Here is a 15708-nt window from a genome sequence, read left to right as displayed (position 1 = left end):
ATTCCAAATTGCAGGTGAGAGTGGAAAAGAGAGAAATAGATGGTTCGTAGTACTGATCTGGAAACCAAAGATTGCAGACGGGTCATTATTCCCACACACCGAGCTAGTTTTGATATTGTGCATTCAATATGCTGCTTCCAGGACATTTTGGCATCAATGGTGACGCCAAGATATTTTGCTGAGTCACATATGGAGATTTGTTTATGATTGATGTCCACAGTGAAACTATGATTGGCATTATTTAAAAGGAGCATCTCGGTCTTATCTGCATTCAAACTTAGTTTGTTTGCTTGCAGCCATCTCGACACTTTTGGGAGTTCCCTATTCACAGATACATGCAAATCATCGACTGTGTTGGAGGTAATGAAGAGGTGAGTATCATCAGCAAATAGGGTTGTGCGGAATAAAGATGCATTAACAATGTCGTTAATATAAATGAGGAAAAAAGTCGGCCCAAGGACTGAGCCTTGTGGCACTCCACAAGTTATATCTCTGGTAGTCGTAGAGAAAACTTTATTCTTAGGACTTATATAAACATGATGTTTTTGCAACTTTTGAGCTATATATCATGACTCTATGACCAGTAGCTGTCGAAATGGGCAATTTTACCCCCTCCCGCGCATAAATTTGGGGGTTTCTGGCTGGAAAATGCGGGCAATCCCCTGAAATCATTTTTTCTTGAAGTTTTAGGTCATTTGTCGGGATTTCAGAACCCCCTTTTTTCGATTTGAAAAAAAGTCATTTTCACTGGCCTTGGATGTTCAAGAAATCTCATGTAATAATTACGTCAGTGGTTCTCAACCTTTTTGTCTTCGCGGACCCATTTTGGACCGTCACGGATCCTGCGGACCCCCTCAAGATTTCGTTCAAAATTAGCTCAATTATCGAGCAACCGTGAACTGTCTTGTGCCGGGGCCTACGTAGGCCCCGCTTGTGCAAATAGTAAATGTAGACAAGTTATAAACAGCCACAAATGACTTTTCTTGAAAATAACAGTTCGCTATGTGTAGATATTCGGTAGAATTTTATTTTATCCAAGGAAATTTTCCAGCTGTATTTATCGTCCGCGCCTTCGATTTGATATGGCTGAGTGCCGAAAATCCATTTCCACGAAGATGTATTGGTGGCGAAAGTAATAGTTACGCGTAACGCTTCCGACGGCAGCTTTTGGTGTGAGATTTTAATGAACATATCACGTCCAACCTATAGTCAATTCTTTCTAGCATCTCATATGGAAGGTATTTAGTGGTTATATCACAGGAGAAAATGGATTTCTTGGCGAGGTTTCAATTCCTTCATTGGGACAGATTCGGAAAAAATTCAGGAATTTCTATTTCAAACGACTGTTTACTAATTTGCTCAGACTGACAACTCCCAATCTGAAATGTTTGCCTGTTTGACCTTGCTATCTCCAAACAGCAATATGTTTGCATCGGCAGGCTATTAGCAATTTGACAGTTAATGAGTTTGCACTGTCGGATATTTCATCTCAGACGACCATGATGTGAGTCCCAAAGGTTTAGCTATTATGAAGCAAAACAGGCCCATGCTTTTCCGAATTAAAAAATAAAACAAAAATTTGGTTTTCAATCATTTTACAAATTTTAGAGGCTTCGCGGACCCCCTGAAAAGGCCTCACGGACCCCCGGTTGAGAACCACTGCATTAGGTTGATAGCGATGAAAGATCTTACTTCTATTGAACGATCTCGTTAACTTCACTAAAATGTTGGTCTCATGTTTCGGTATTCGAGACGGCGACTTCGTAGATATGTCCGTAGATACGCCAGTTGGAACTAACTAACTAACGCAACGTTTGCTTACCCTTGCTCAGTTTGGATTGATTCTAACTCTTTACTGGTTGCAAATTCACATTTCCCAACAGTTCCAAAAGCATTATCGTCGGTCAGCGGCCTAGTACAATGCTGCTGATTTTAATTGGGTAGCCTATAGTCCTCACGCTAATTATTGGCATGTCTGGTACTTCAGATCTGAATTTTATTCGCTTGAAAACTGAGGGAAACCAAACAGTAATTTACCAAGTTTTTGAAGCACATGAGTCATCTTGGGTCTTTCACTATCAGCAAAAAAACTATTTTAGTAAAAGTGCAGTAAAACGCATCGTCATACAATTAGGCTAAGTGAAGACAATTGTATGGTAAGACATCAAATCTCGAGAATGATATGAAATGGTTCGGAAGATTCATTGATATGGGGAAGATATGTCATCGTTATTATCGATCAAATGGTCACAGGACATCCCGTTGTAGGTTGACCCGAATTCACCAGATATAAATTCCCTAGGATGATGCGAATCCACTAAAATCGAAAATAATGCCTCATAATTCGTGATTCGCCTTGTAGAGGTACATAGGAGACGTGAAAAGGAAATATCATAACCTATTGTAAAAACTGCCACAAAGACGTGATGATTTCGAAAATTTTACATTCAGCACGACGAAATATACGTTCAGCCTTCAGGTATCACATACCTTCAGGTACTATAACAGCCCTCGTAAATATTCGACAGGAAAAGAGTCGGGGTGGTTGCGCTGACTCACTCATAACCAGCGCATGACATATTATCCAAACTATACAGATCACGACTCGGGTAGCAGCGTTCGAACACCGGTTCCAAAGCGACACGCAATAAATCAGACAAATATATATGGGAAACAACTTTCAAATTTACGGATAAACTACAGCAGTTGATTTATTGAGCCCCGAAACAACAGGATGCACAGAATCAATAGTTGCACGGAAATACTCGCGCATCGTCAAAGTCAGTCACTAAAACGCATCACGATCGAAAGTTCATAACACGAACGACCTCATGACGTCTCGTGACGTCATATTGCTGATTCTAACCCTACATTTCATTGAAGTGATATATTATTGTACACGATACCTCGGGCCACATAATGCCACAATGCTGAAGTAAATACTGACTTTTTAAATGTAGATCGCCAAACTGCGGCAATCAAATGATATAATAATCCCATAACATCAATATTTCCGTCGTTTGCCAATAATTTCGACGAGAACTTGCAAGGGAATATAAGCTTAGCCTACGCCTTAACGGTCTAGGCCAGACCGTACACTGTATTCGGCTACGTTGCTACGCTGCTATTGCGGCTGTGTTTGCTACTTTGATATTGAGCAGAGTGTAAAACGGGTTTCTGTACTTGCTACTGAGTACCAATGTTACCCCATTAACAAGTTATACAGTTTTACATCAGACAACGATATCAATTTTATTGATTGGTTGAATAAGCATCATTCGCTGACTACCTACATATAGCGTATTTCACGCTTGGTGTTGTGAGATTGCGGGTCAAGCTCGCAGCCGAGTCATTAAATATGCACAAACGGAAACCTGGATATTTCGAGCAAACTTTTGTAACACAGCAAGTAAAATTCTCGAGATTTTCACGGTGCCTGCCCGTTTAGTGTTGATATTATATGCTGCCAGTGCTATGCATAAAGTGGTCCGCAGATGAGATGCAATAAATTTCAACCAAAAATGTTATAATGACGTGAAAATTGTAATATATGAAAACGGTTCACACTGCAAAACCTACTAAGGTTCGTTTGTGAACGTGAACCTCTAAATTTCTAAGGTTCACACACAGAACGCGAACGTGAACCTCACATTCACACCATCCCTCTTGTCACCAATATACGCCAACTCCTCTGTAAGCGGTAGCCTGGGATTTACACAGCTATAGTCTGTGCTCTGCGGATAGCGACTTACAATACTTAACTGGCAGTAGCTGATACGAACGTCTGGATTGAGTTCTTGACTGGCAGTCCAAAAGACCACAATTGCCTTCTCCAGATATATTGTGCGAATAATTCAAGCAGTAGGTCTCTGAGTAAATATACGATAGCCGTTGGTTTATATACCATGCACGAATAGCGATCACGTAATGTGGCATTGTCGTTCCATAGGTGGGTCGACTGGTCCTGCGTTAGCCCTTGGTCTGACAGTCATTTGGAAAATAACAATATCAAGTTGATTCACCCATATTGTTTTCCAGCACCGCAAACTCAATTGTTTTGACTTGATTAGAGTATATCCGACACAAAATTAGGAAAATAACCATATCAAGTTGGCTGGCACCGTTAAGAGCAAAATCACGACAACGAGTTGAATCATTTTACAATTTAACAAAAGTTCGAATAAAATCATTCCATCCATGCGGCGCTTATGGAATTTCCTGCATACATTGCTACGGAGCCATTTGCGAAATACCTACAGCCAAGAGCTGCAGCAATGATGGTGTCCATAACTGGGCGAAGACCGCGGTAATTTTCCATGAACAATTCAGGACGGAAATGGTATACGCTCTGTAGGTCGGAAATAGCCTTTTTCATGTAATTGGTATCAATCAGAGTAAATATTTTATAGCATGACAATTATTGGGAGTCGAAAATCGTTTACAGCCGAATCGACTCCGATATCCAATCCGAATTCTTGTCGATATATATGCGTTTACAACTTAAAAGTAAAATAGCGGTGCTATATTTCGAAATGCCGGTTTTTCGACAATGAGCGCTAATGTAGTTGTATACTGTGAGCACGTGGTCGACTTGCAGAAGTATAGTTATCAGAAGTGGTCCATCAATGCTTATTGCTATTGTTTCGCTTCACATCATCCGATTGAATATTCGAAAGACGTATTTCGATTCGAAATGCCTGATTAGAATCGTATGGCATCATAAATGACTGGAATTAGTGATTCGCATGGGTCATGACATGTCCATGTGTATCGGTCGTCGAAATAACCAAATTATCACCCCCACCAAACTGTCACGCCCTCCAAACTCTGTCGCGTCCTCCTGTAGGTGGATTATCCCTCCCTTTTCTGGAAATCGAAAATGTCCTCATTTTTGGAAATTGTCCTCTTACGAAGCTTTACAGACGGGCGATTGTTTAGGAACAACTGCGAAACGCCATAAAGGACCCGAATGTGGAATCTGAACTTTCGAACGGGTCTTCCGAGAGTTTAGTTGTAAAAATGACTTTTTTTCAGTCAACACAACAGTAGAACGCAGTATAACCTATAAAGTCTTTCGGGACATGAGTTGAAAAAATGACCTTTTTTAGTCAGCACAATAATATTCCCTGTAAAGATGACTAAATCACATGATTTCTCTTCTGATATTATAAATTTTGTGATTTGCTAAGAGTGTCCTCTTTCCCGGATCTCAATATATTGTAACCCTACTATATACCAAATTACAAATGGAAGCAACTCATATTCCATGAGTTTGCTCGACCAGCCATTTTATTACAATTCCTCGGATTTTTGTAAAGCCAGCGACTCGAATGCTCTCCCGCTGTTATCAACCTTCTTCGTCTCCTTCACTAGATTGACTTTCATGAAATCGTAACGGGTCGAGACGTATCCCTTCTGGAACAACCACTTTGCTATCCACGATACCGACACAGTTGTTGCGAATGTGGTAGTCATGGCGACGGTCTTTACGGGGAAGTTAATGCCACCGATGTAGTTGAACGGTCCTGGTATGACAAGGAAGTATTCGCCCCCGCCAATTCGAATGACAATACCGAGAATAATTCCAGCAAGTGTTCCATATGCATTGGTGTCGAGGTATAAGGAACACACGAACTGTGAAGATACACAAATTTTCCAAGAGTTGATGAACGATTCGACAGCGCAAAGCGGCCCAGTTATAAGTTACAGGATGCAGCCGATATGTCTACGGTTTGTCTTTGAGAATGTGGGTGAATTAATTGGCGCCATCTCTTCGAATTCATAGGAGTTAGGTATATACAATTACTGCTGCACTTGTCATTTGTTTCCTTTAGCGCTTACTCATGTAGTAATTTGGACGATTGCATGGTGTCCAATGTTTGTTTGTTTTTGCGGTATTCAAGGTGTTTGTCGACTATAAAAAATAAGGTCATTTACACCAGGTCGATATTCTTGATTTTTATTTCGTAACTGCCGACTTATAACACGGCCCACTTCTAGGCTTTTTGTAAGACACCGCTTACGCGGATCAGGTGGCGAGGAGGAGCCTAGATAAACCTACAGGAATTCTGAAGTCGATCTCGGTCGGACTCGAACCCGCAACCCATTGGTGTTGCAGCCACGGATTATGCCACTGCGCTATCTCAATGTGCAGCATTCCAGAAAAACCGGAAATCGTTACACGCATCCACAAATTTTCACCAGTTGTGATATTATATCCTAGGCGTCTACGACTGTACGACTGTACGTGTGTACGCGGGGCTGGCAATTATCTGGTGCGAATTGGAATTATTTATCAATATGTCGTTGGCCACAGAGGTGGTCAGTAACGAAGTATTTCTACTTTTTTGAAGTACTCAAGTAGTTTTACTCTACTTTTAGTACTTACTCGGGTAGAACTAATTTTGGCTACTTCTACAACATAATATTTTGTGATCTACTTACTTCTTTTTCGCTATTTTTAGTTTGTCAAGTAAAAGTAGTTTAATCCTCCAATCAGGAAGATAGCCTGAGGAATTTCGGGGTTGTTTTCACAGAGTATCAACATTTAATTTTCACAAAAGAATTTTCGTCGCACTTCGCGCATAGTGGATATGGAGTGACCAATATCATTTCACGAAAGTATCGGTGAATATGTTTCAGGTAGCGGGTTGCGTGGTTCCGTTAACACCGCATTGTCGCCCATATGAAATATTTCAACACAGTATATATGGCCCATCATAACGAAATATAGCATTTACTTATCATACCGTATAGTCTAGCAGTCCATGACATGTCCTAATCTGGAACAGTGGGCTCTGACTTTTTTTAGCTTTATTAATAGACCTGTTTTAGCTTACAACCTTTGAAACTTTCTGGACTAAAGACATGGAATACATTCTCGCTTTTGGAAGTAGTATTTATAATTCACTTTGAATTCCCAGTATCATACTTTGAGTTTTAATTAGTATCAGTTCTTTTTTCTGGAGAACATACATGTTTAAATATAAAAGAAAGTGTAGCAATGCCTTCAATTTCCGGAAATAAAGCTACACAATATGGCATTTTTACGATCCACCATATTTTTTATTAACGTATACTAATCGCGCAAATTGTTTACACCATATCCGATACAACTTCTCCGTATTGCTTTTCGACTAAACCACGGGCCTTGTAATGACGGAGAAGGTGCCATACCATGATATTTTCTAAAACGGGCTGCTCGAGTAAACGAGGATTAGAACAGCTTCTTGGAGGTACAGAACTTCAATATACAATTGAATAGTATATTCAAACGAGGATTAGTATCGCATTACCATATCAATACTATCATTTTCATCCCATCATGCGGACGAACGCTTATGCTGTCGAAAATTGGATACCTCCAAGTATGCATCAATATGAATCAAGCTCTGCACCTTTCGCATAGCTCAATTTGCAGCTTTTGACAATCAATGCGAACGAATTACGATCGTTTCCACAACTACTTACTTACTTGAGTAGATTTAAAGTGAGTCAATTCTACTTCTACTTCAAGTAGTTTTAGGTTGCATAGGGAATAAGTACTTCTACTCGTACTTGAGTAAATCTTTCCGTCGCTACTTATACTTCTACTTGAGTAGCTTTCTTGACTACGTTGACCACCTCTGGTAATTGGGTATCTAAATTTATTCACGAAAGATGTGCGTATGCGCAATTGTGTATGTACGTAACATATTATAGAATAGAATGTGACTATAAGTGCAGCCTTTAATCGGTTTTGAAACTAATTTGGAAATGCAAGGAGATGCTTACAAAATGCTTCCGTGAATCAAAGAACGTATAGACTTGCATAATATAGTGCATTGCATAAAGAATTGCAGTAAACTCAATTAACGCATATGCATCCAACTATACTACAATATGATGATCGTAGAGTGCATATACGCTCTATCACCCTACTTCGCTACCGACCTAACCTTGGAATGTATGTCTCACCTGAGGCCATGTAAGAACATAAATTAAATCTGTGCAGAGAATATACAGGGTCATTATCGATGTTGACTGGATCGCTATGGCAGCGGAAATGACACCAAATACGACAATGGCTCCTCGAATAGACCATATGATTTCTTTCTCTGAAGCCTGCCCCGTCGATCAAAAACATAAGTGTAAAATACAACGAAACAACCTTTTGAACTCATTTTCACAAGCAATACAACCGACCTTAGGTCTCAGTATGGAATGGTAGACGTTCCTGCCAAATTCCCCCGACCACGACAACCCAATAGAGTCAGCAGAAGACATAACCGCCGCTGTCACCGCTCCAAGGCCGATATAGCTAACTGCAGACGGCGCCAGGTACTGCATCACAATCGGGAGAATTTGTCTCTCGTTGCCCAAGTCCGCGGGAGAAATTCCGGTTCCATTATCATAAGAAGTCATCGTCCAATCTAGCAAAATGCCATGTCAAAATGTCATGTATCGACTCTCGACAAAGCGATGGTAAGGTTTACTTGTGGATGCTCCGATGGCTCCGATAATCACTGGGGGGATGATCAATAAAGAAGAAAGTAAACCCCCGACCACTCCTACTAGTTGAGCATTCTTCGTCGTATCGATTGCCAAAAACCTCTGGAACGCTCCTTGTACTGGTACTCCACCAAGCAGCTGAGACGACGTTACAATAAGTGTCCTATATCAGTCGTTCGCAAACGCCAGTCCGTCTCAAGTTTCATGCCGGTCGGCCAAATAATCACAATTTCACATCATTGAAATTGGCAGTATAATATAAAGGCTAGCAAAACCCAAACAGCAAAGTCGCATTTCTTTCAAAGGAAACCGAACAATCAAAATCAAGTTGGAGGTTTGAACATGGTGGTTCTTAACCTTTTTTCCTCCAGCGCCCCTTTTCAGAAACTGCCATGGTCTGGCGCCCCCTTCATATTTTCAGTACTGTACGGAAATAAGTCGAAGTCCGGTCGGTATTTTCAGGTTGGAGTTTACTGTTCGGGAATATTTAGCGCTTGAATTGCGCCCGATGACCATATGACTATAGTAAAATAGGGGATACTGCCCCAAGTTCTTAACTGTAACAGGAATGTACTCCAAACAAAACAACCCCTATCATACAACATACACTCTTAGCCCAAGTATGGTATGTGCACACCCAAAGTGTGACACATGAACACTAGGTTTTTTTTTTAATTTTCCCTTATGAATTAAAATATGTAATTGGGTCCGCGGAGTCCTATACTTGTCAGAATTGAACCAAATTTGGTGTGCAGCGTTTTTTAGGGTAACCTGACAATTTAATCAGTGAATGGCTGGAATCCGGGAAAAAAAGTTATTTTTGAACAGCCCTAATGAACACAGAACCTAATAGCGCGGTATTATATCCTACGTGCCCACTACACACCTCCCTACGCGCAAACGTCCTTTAGATTAAAATGCTGTGTTTGATTTATACCATAGTGTTAGTCTGAGGTATAGGTCATGGCTTCGTGTAGCACGGGTGTATCTTAACACACGTATACGACGGGCGGTACACGGGTGTAAATACAAACTGTTCGCTAACAGTGCACATGGGATTTCGTGGGTCACAACATCTAACAGAATCATGCTTTGTTTATGGTACGATGAAGAAATATTCTGATTATACAATTTTTAGCTCTCAAATACGAGGATATTGAGCTAATCATTTTGGCAAAAAAGGAATCAGTGATGTACAAACGGCTCTCACTCTAACATTTGGTGAAGTGTCTCTTTCTCCGATTTCTTTACTCTAGTGTTTCTTAACCTTTTTTCACCCAGCGCCCCCTTCCAGAACTTTTCATGGTTCCCCCCCCCCGATATTTTAAGGACTGTACTAAAGAGGACGGTCGATTTATTTGGGTAGGACTTGACTATTAGTACAAGTGTTGGGTCCGCGCTCATACCTATCGGGTGTGAGCATAGAAGCCGACTTTTATTTTTTTACGAGGTGGCGAAGTCTTGTGACGTCATAAATGTTTCATATCGATGACGTCATCGTCGCACGAAAACGCACTTTACTACATGCCGCTGGTGTACGTGCAGAGTTAAACCATTCGCGTGACGTTTTTATATCAGCCCTGCACTGATTAATATCAAACCATGCAGTGGAGTTATTAAATGGAACCTTCAAACGGTACGATCATTCGAAAGTGTAACTGCGGCCTGCGCTACCAGTCAGTCCGACGGAATGCATCGAAAGAAAATCAGAATTTACGTCAATGAGAATCTGCAGTTGCATCAATGTTATTCACGTGCAATGCCCCGTGTGAGTAACGAAATATACCACGCACTGACCCTGCTAGTAACACACGACCACTCTCGAATACTTCAAGCAGACAATAATGATGATTACAAACGCGAAATCGCGCAGCCAATCAGTAATTGTCTATTGCGGTTTCTTGCTTCGCTTTGACCGACTCGCATCGCGGCAATCGTTTGCTGATTAAAACAATGATTTGGGAGGCATCGGTGCATTTCCCGGTTTACGTTCGCGAAGCATTTCGGGAGTACATCGGTCAATTCGTAAATTAAATCTGTATGTAGACGGCCGCCAACACGTACTAATTGAATTACGTGTTGACGGCCGCCCAAATTTCCTTCTACGGCCGCGGGTTGGCCACCCCTGGGCTAGAATTAATTCCACTTCCGGGCGCATGCCGCGATCTTATCAATAGAAATCCACTTTCTATCTAATGCCTAATAGTTTAATATTCGATATTGTTGTTCTCGATACGAGTACATTCAGCAATCAAGTTTATCGGAATGTAAAAGGTTCCCTGTTCATATGAATCGGATAAAATCAGAATTTGTGTCACCCAGAATCTTGTGATGCATCGATATTTGACAATGGCATGGCATGGCCTACTGCACGTTAATATTGAAAGAAACACTGAAAAATGACTTTGTGCGACAATTTTGGAGTACGAATGTATCAAGTAGATAACAAGAAATATGGATGATGGCAAATGAGAAAACGTGTATTCTAATCAGTATCGCCACGAATGGGTTTTGAGTCTGACACCGTATTGAGTAGCTTTCGTCGCGGCAATTGTTTTCTCATTATATCGGTGTTTAAGCTGTATTGCTGCATTTCCCGATTAATGTCACTGGCAAAGCCTAGTTAGAGAAACAAATCTGCGCAGAAATGAATTCCAATTTGCAGGCACTGGCACACACCAACACACCCTCCAATTTCGCGCTTCGATTACCAAGACTATCACGAAGCTAGCTAGCTCATGAAGGGTTTTGTAAACGAATATAAGCGCACATAATTTATATTTCATAAAAGCAGAACGTCTATTTGGGCGCCTGGTAGGGAGGGAGAGGAGATCTAGGATGGTGCTTCTCAGCACACGATAGGCGCGTAGCCAGTCGCAAAATTAGGGGGGTTCGGATTTTTTTTCAAATTTACCAATGTAGCATCAATTCAATTCGGGTCAAGTACATGTGTAAAAGGCGATCATATAATCTCTTCGTATTGACGATTTTAGACGTATGATAAGCTTGCCGAAGAGTCCGGGAGTGCTGTCAATTAGTGAGCCCCTGATCTTTGGTGAATAATTAAATACGCGCGCGTATTACGCAGTCTCGGCGACAGTTTTCGCATATTAAAATGTCCGAACTTGATGGCACCGATTTCAAACCTTTGTCGTCTTTCAGAACTCGAGTAATGATTGATACACATCTTCTGATCGTTACGTTCAAGTATTAGCGGGAATCGATTACGCACGTTAACAGTCTGTTTGCAGCGATTCGATGTTATTCAGTTTCGCGATGTCGCTCTTGTATGACTTAACACGATCACTAATTAGCGTAAACTCGACTGCATTGTCTCCAAACCAGCGAGAGATAGGAGCCAAAGCATGCTAGGCCCGAGACGCGATAGTTAGGCCAGCAATGATATCTTCCACTCCAGGCCTATTGCAGATGGTATTGTGTAGGCCAGCGATGGTATCGTGCACACCAGGCCGAAGCCGCCAATGCAGATGCGATTGCGCAGGCAAGCGATGATATAGTTTGAACGGGGCCTATTGCAGATGCGATTGTTCAAGCCTACGGAACCAGGTTTGATCGAGACGCGATAAATCAGGCTAGCGACGATTGCCACGCGCACGGGAATGAATGACCTAATTTCGCGACCATCTCAGCCGGAGATCATCACAGACTCTTCTCTGCAATTGAGAACACGTTTCTCGCAAATCAGCCGCGCGGAACACTGATAACACAATTATTGAACTGTAACTGAATTTTTGAGTTAGAATGATAATTTCAAAATGACGGGGTTTCGAATTTCAAATTGGGAAGTTCGACCCCCCAAACCCTCATGGCTACGCGCCTGGCACACGCGCGTATCGAAATCGAAGACGTCTCTAGCGAGGCCGCATGGATTCGCCTGATTACTAATTACTGGTCACAAATAACTTGGGCGTTGGAGCATTTTGTACGAGGTGGCCGCCACCTCGTAAATATGGTCACGTAACCTCGTAAGTCGGCGCCTATGGGTGTGAGCCCAATGTACACACCCCGATTTGGTTTTGTAGCTCTCGAAAACAAGGATATTTGGTTAATAATTCTGTCAAAAAGCTACAAATCATGTCTACTGTACAAATGGCTCTCACTCTCAAAAGAGGGATAGAGCCACGCAAGACGCAGTGTGCTGCAATATATAATACGTAGTTTGAAACATTTTCTCGGTTAAACGACAAGCGTGATCGAACCGTGTCAATGGAGATTTTGCCATCCAAGTACGGGCATGAAGCGTAAAAGACACATTTTAGATGATATATAGTAACCACTGCATTCGTGGAAACGCCAAGTACATTGTTGCTATATTCCGCGCAACGCGCGACGAAAATTTTGCATAATTGATGAATTTTGTTTGGAATAAATGAATGAATGAATTTTGCAACGAAATCTCAAGGATATAATGAACTATAGAACATTGTATGTCTGTGACAATTGCTACACCATCTGTACTGTTTCCGCCCCTTTGAAATCCAAATCACCCCAAGAGGGCGCTGGCTACATGGTGAAGAACCACTGTGGTTCCAAACAACGTTGGCATACTTTACGCGGAGCGCGACAAAAACCTTCGAGATTAGATGTATTTGGTCGACTGTAAATTTGCAGCGAGAACTCTGGGATGTATAGAGATATAGAACTATTGTGCTACATTGTGCTATAAAACAATCATATGTTTCTATGAGAATTACTACACCATCTACTGCGACGACGTTTTTATTCAGCGCCTCCATATAGCCCCTGAGTATTTTCACCCCTTCAAAATTGCTCCCTAGGGTGCGCTGGAGTCCAGGTTAGAAACCACTGTTTTAACAGGACTTCGCATTGCAGAAACTTAGAATAGAACCCCGTAAAACACGTCCAATATCAAAAAGGAAGAAGTAAGTGAAGTTCCAGTAGGCCTACTTGCTTTTGAGTTGTATCAATTTCATTACTACATTTTCGTTATTTTGGTTTTTGAAGGTTGACCGGTCCGCAAAATATGTTTTGAGCTTTGACCGGTCCGTCAGCTAAAAAAGTTGAGAACCACTGGTCTGGAGCATCCGCTTCCGAATATCCAATACGTATAACGTGTATGATCTTGATATGCCCTTCCGGCTGTTATTCGGATCATATTGATGCTTTGTTTATATACTTCACCGTACCGTAAGTAATAAGGTGTCGATGAACGGACCAGCTGTATTTGGATCCCAAGTTCCAGACCATCCCCCTTCTATTGCAAAGGTTTCGCTGATGCTTGTCACTGCTTCATCAGCGAGCGCGAATGGAATAACCAGTATCTGGTAAGTAAAAACCAAAAATGTATCACATAATGTTCTTTATATATAGAGGGTTGCATTTAAAACAAATGGTGATTTAAAACACTTTGCTTAAAACATGTTTTAAACAGTGTTTTAAACAAATGCTTTTCTGAAAAAAACAAAATCGTGTTTTTTTCAAACGTTGTCTAATTTTGCCATAATTGTCTACATACGTTCGACAAACCATGTAGTTATGAGCCTACGGACGATTTGCGCACAAAATAGTCGTCGTATACGATGTGGGGTGGCTGGAACTCTCGAAATCGTCGTCGGTTCAACAGTTTTTGCTCGTAGATATAAATAATTGGTACGGAATGGGTGTTCTGATGATGATGACCGCCGACCGTGAAAATTGTGCATAACGATGTAGTTTTGGTTAAATATATTTTTGATCTGTTTATGACAGTTGGTCTATCGTCGGCAAGGTTCTAGCCTATCCTCTAAAAGCGCTATGCATATACAAATAACGAAAGAGAAAAAATAATTGTAATGGGCTCATCGCCAATATTCCCATTGCGAGTATCTTCACCCGAAATATTAATAGTACAATGCATAAGTTAGATTTGAATTCACTTCATGCGCATGGTCAATAGTCACGACAGTCAGTAATCGCTCACCAATCCAAGGAGCATCAGAGAAAGCTGAATAACGTCCGTGTAAGCGACTGAATATATTCCACCAAGTAGAGTATAAAGTGACGCAACTCCAGCGGATAAAATAATTGATGCAGTCCGGTTCATTCCCGCTAAAACTTCTATTGTACTGCCTGCAGTGAGTAACGAGAATACTGTAATCATTAGATTTAAATATGATAAGAAATAACTACAATAATCGGGTATATATGGACTTGGACGCCTATACTGAAAGTAGGCTATATGAACCTACACCTAGAGTTCATGTATATACTTGTTATTGTTATACTGAATACTTATTGTATACTCACCTAAAGCGTTCAAGATAGCCGCCGTGTATATAAAGACAGCGAATGATTCTATGGCGAAGTAAAATAGAGCAAAGTACTTTCCCAAAGTTCTTTCAAACGGATCGAGGACGGTAACGTATCCCTGAAAACACACAAATTGTGATCGCACACCCTTTTAACGTACAGCATTGAAACTGGGAGAATTTCGATGATAGAATTCTTACATCTTCCCTCATTTTCTTGACGAAGAATAATCCACCGATCACAGCGCTAAACCCGTAACACAGTGGTGCAATAGCCCAGATCAGTCCGAACTGAGAGTAGACGGTTTCCGCCGTGCCATTCAATGCTCCGCCACCGATCCAAGTTGCTGCGCACATGTAGAAAGAATACATGCGATTTATATCAGTCCACGATATTGTGTTTTGGGCATCGGGTCAATTACCCGTCATTGTACATATTCCCAAAAATAAACCGATATCTCTCCCTCCGACTATCATAGTGTCGGAGGCTCTCTTGCTTCGGCGCTTTCCTGTGACTCTGGCCGCCCATATTCCAGCCGCGCTGATAACAGCGTAGAAAATCAGGATTGAGACAACAGCTATTATATCTAGAGCCATCGTTTCCAGGTGACAAGTTTTCGGGAATATACAATATCACGCGTGCAGCACTGATAAATATCTACCGCTGCGCATCACAGCGAGTTTGGAATCGTCACTTTTTGGTAGGAAGCATAGGTCATGTCTCAGACTAATGAATGATAACCTCATTAAGTCCAGGAAATAGCTGCTGCTCTGCAAATATCAATTTCGTTTTGGAGCGGAAATATCAAACTACCAGACATTTGCCTAATATTTATTATTGTTATTATATCCTTTATTCACAGTAAAACTGGTAAATACACACGTAATCCGGGGAGCAACCTGCCCCCAAAGGAGAATGGCGAGATTGAAGTAAATTTTTAAAATTTCA

General features: G+C 41.2%; 1 protein-coding gene across 1 annotated transcript; it reads right to left on the bottom strand.

Moving 5' to 3' along the window:
• Window positions 1-3823: 3823 nt before the first annotated feature.
• LOC145457232 (high affinity choline transporter 1-like) lies at window positions 3824-15460 on the bottom strand. The gene is made up of 9 exons (XM_080335417.1): window positions 15182-15460; window positions 14961-15106; window positions 14758-14878; window positions 14432-14580; window positions 13659-13793; window positions 8475-8628; window positions 8185-8411; window positions 7957-8103; window positions 3824-5634 (listed from the first exon to the last, which is right to left on the bottom strand). The coding sequence occupies exons 1-9, from the start codon at window positions 15354-15356 to the stop codon at window positions 5293-5295; spliced, it is 1596 nt and encodes a 531-aa protein (XP_080191543.1). The 5' UTR covers window positions 15357-15460; the 3' UTR covers window positions 3824-5292.
• Between the last annotated feature and the right edge of the window lie 248 nt (window positions 15461-15708).

This window comes from Botryllus schlosseri, chromosome 15 (genome assembly GCF_051294905.1).
Source record: "Botryllus schlosseri isolate E-star chromosome 15, Bs_hap1, whole genome shotgun sequence".
Taxonomy (NCBI): domain Eukaryota; kingdom Metazoa; phylum Chordata; class Ascidiacea; order Stolidobranchia; family Styelidae; genus Botryllus; species Botryllus schlosseri.
Note: the sequence above shows the minus strand (reverse complement) of the source record. Positions and strands in the feature narration are given on the sequence as shown.

Excerpts from the sequence above, each read along its gene's own strand:
- LOC145457232 (XM_080335417.1), bottom strand. The coding sequence starts at position 15,356 with ATGGCTCTAGATATAATAGCTGTTGTCTCAATCCTGATTTTCTACGCT. Across the intron at positions 14,879-14,960 it reads TCAAGAAAATGAGGGAAGAT|GGATACGTTACCGTCCTCGA; the intron begins GTAAGAATTCTA and ends GTGTGTTTTCAG. Across the intron at positions 13,794-14,431 it reads CTCTGATGCTCCTTGGATTG|ATACTGGTTATTCCATTCGC; the intron begins GTGAGCGATTAC and ends TTTACTTACCAG.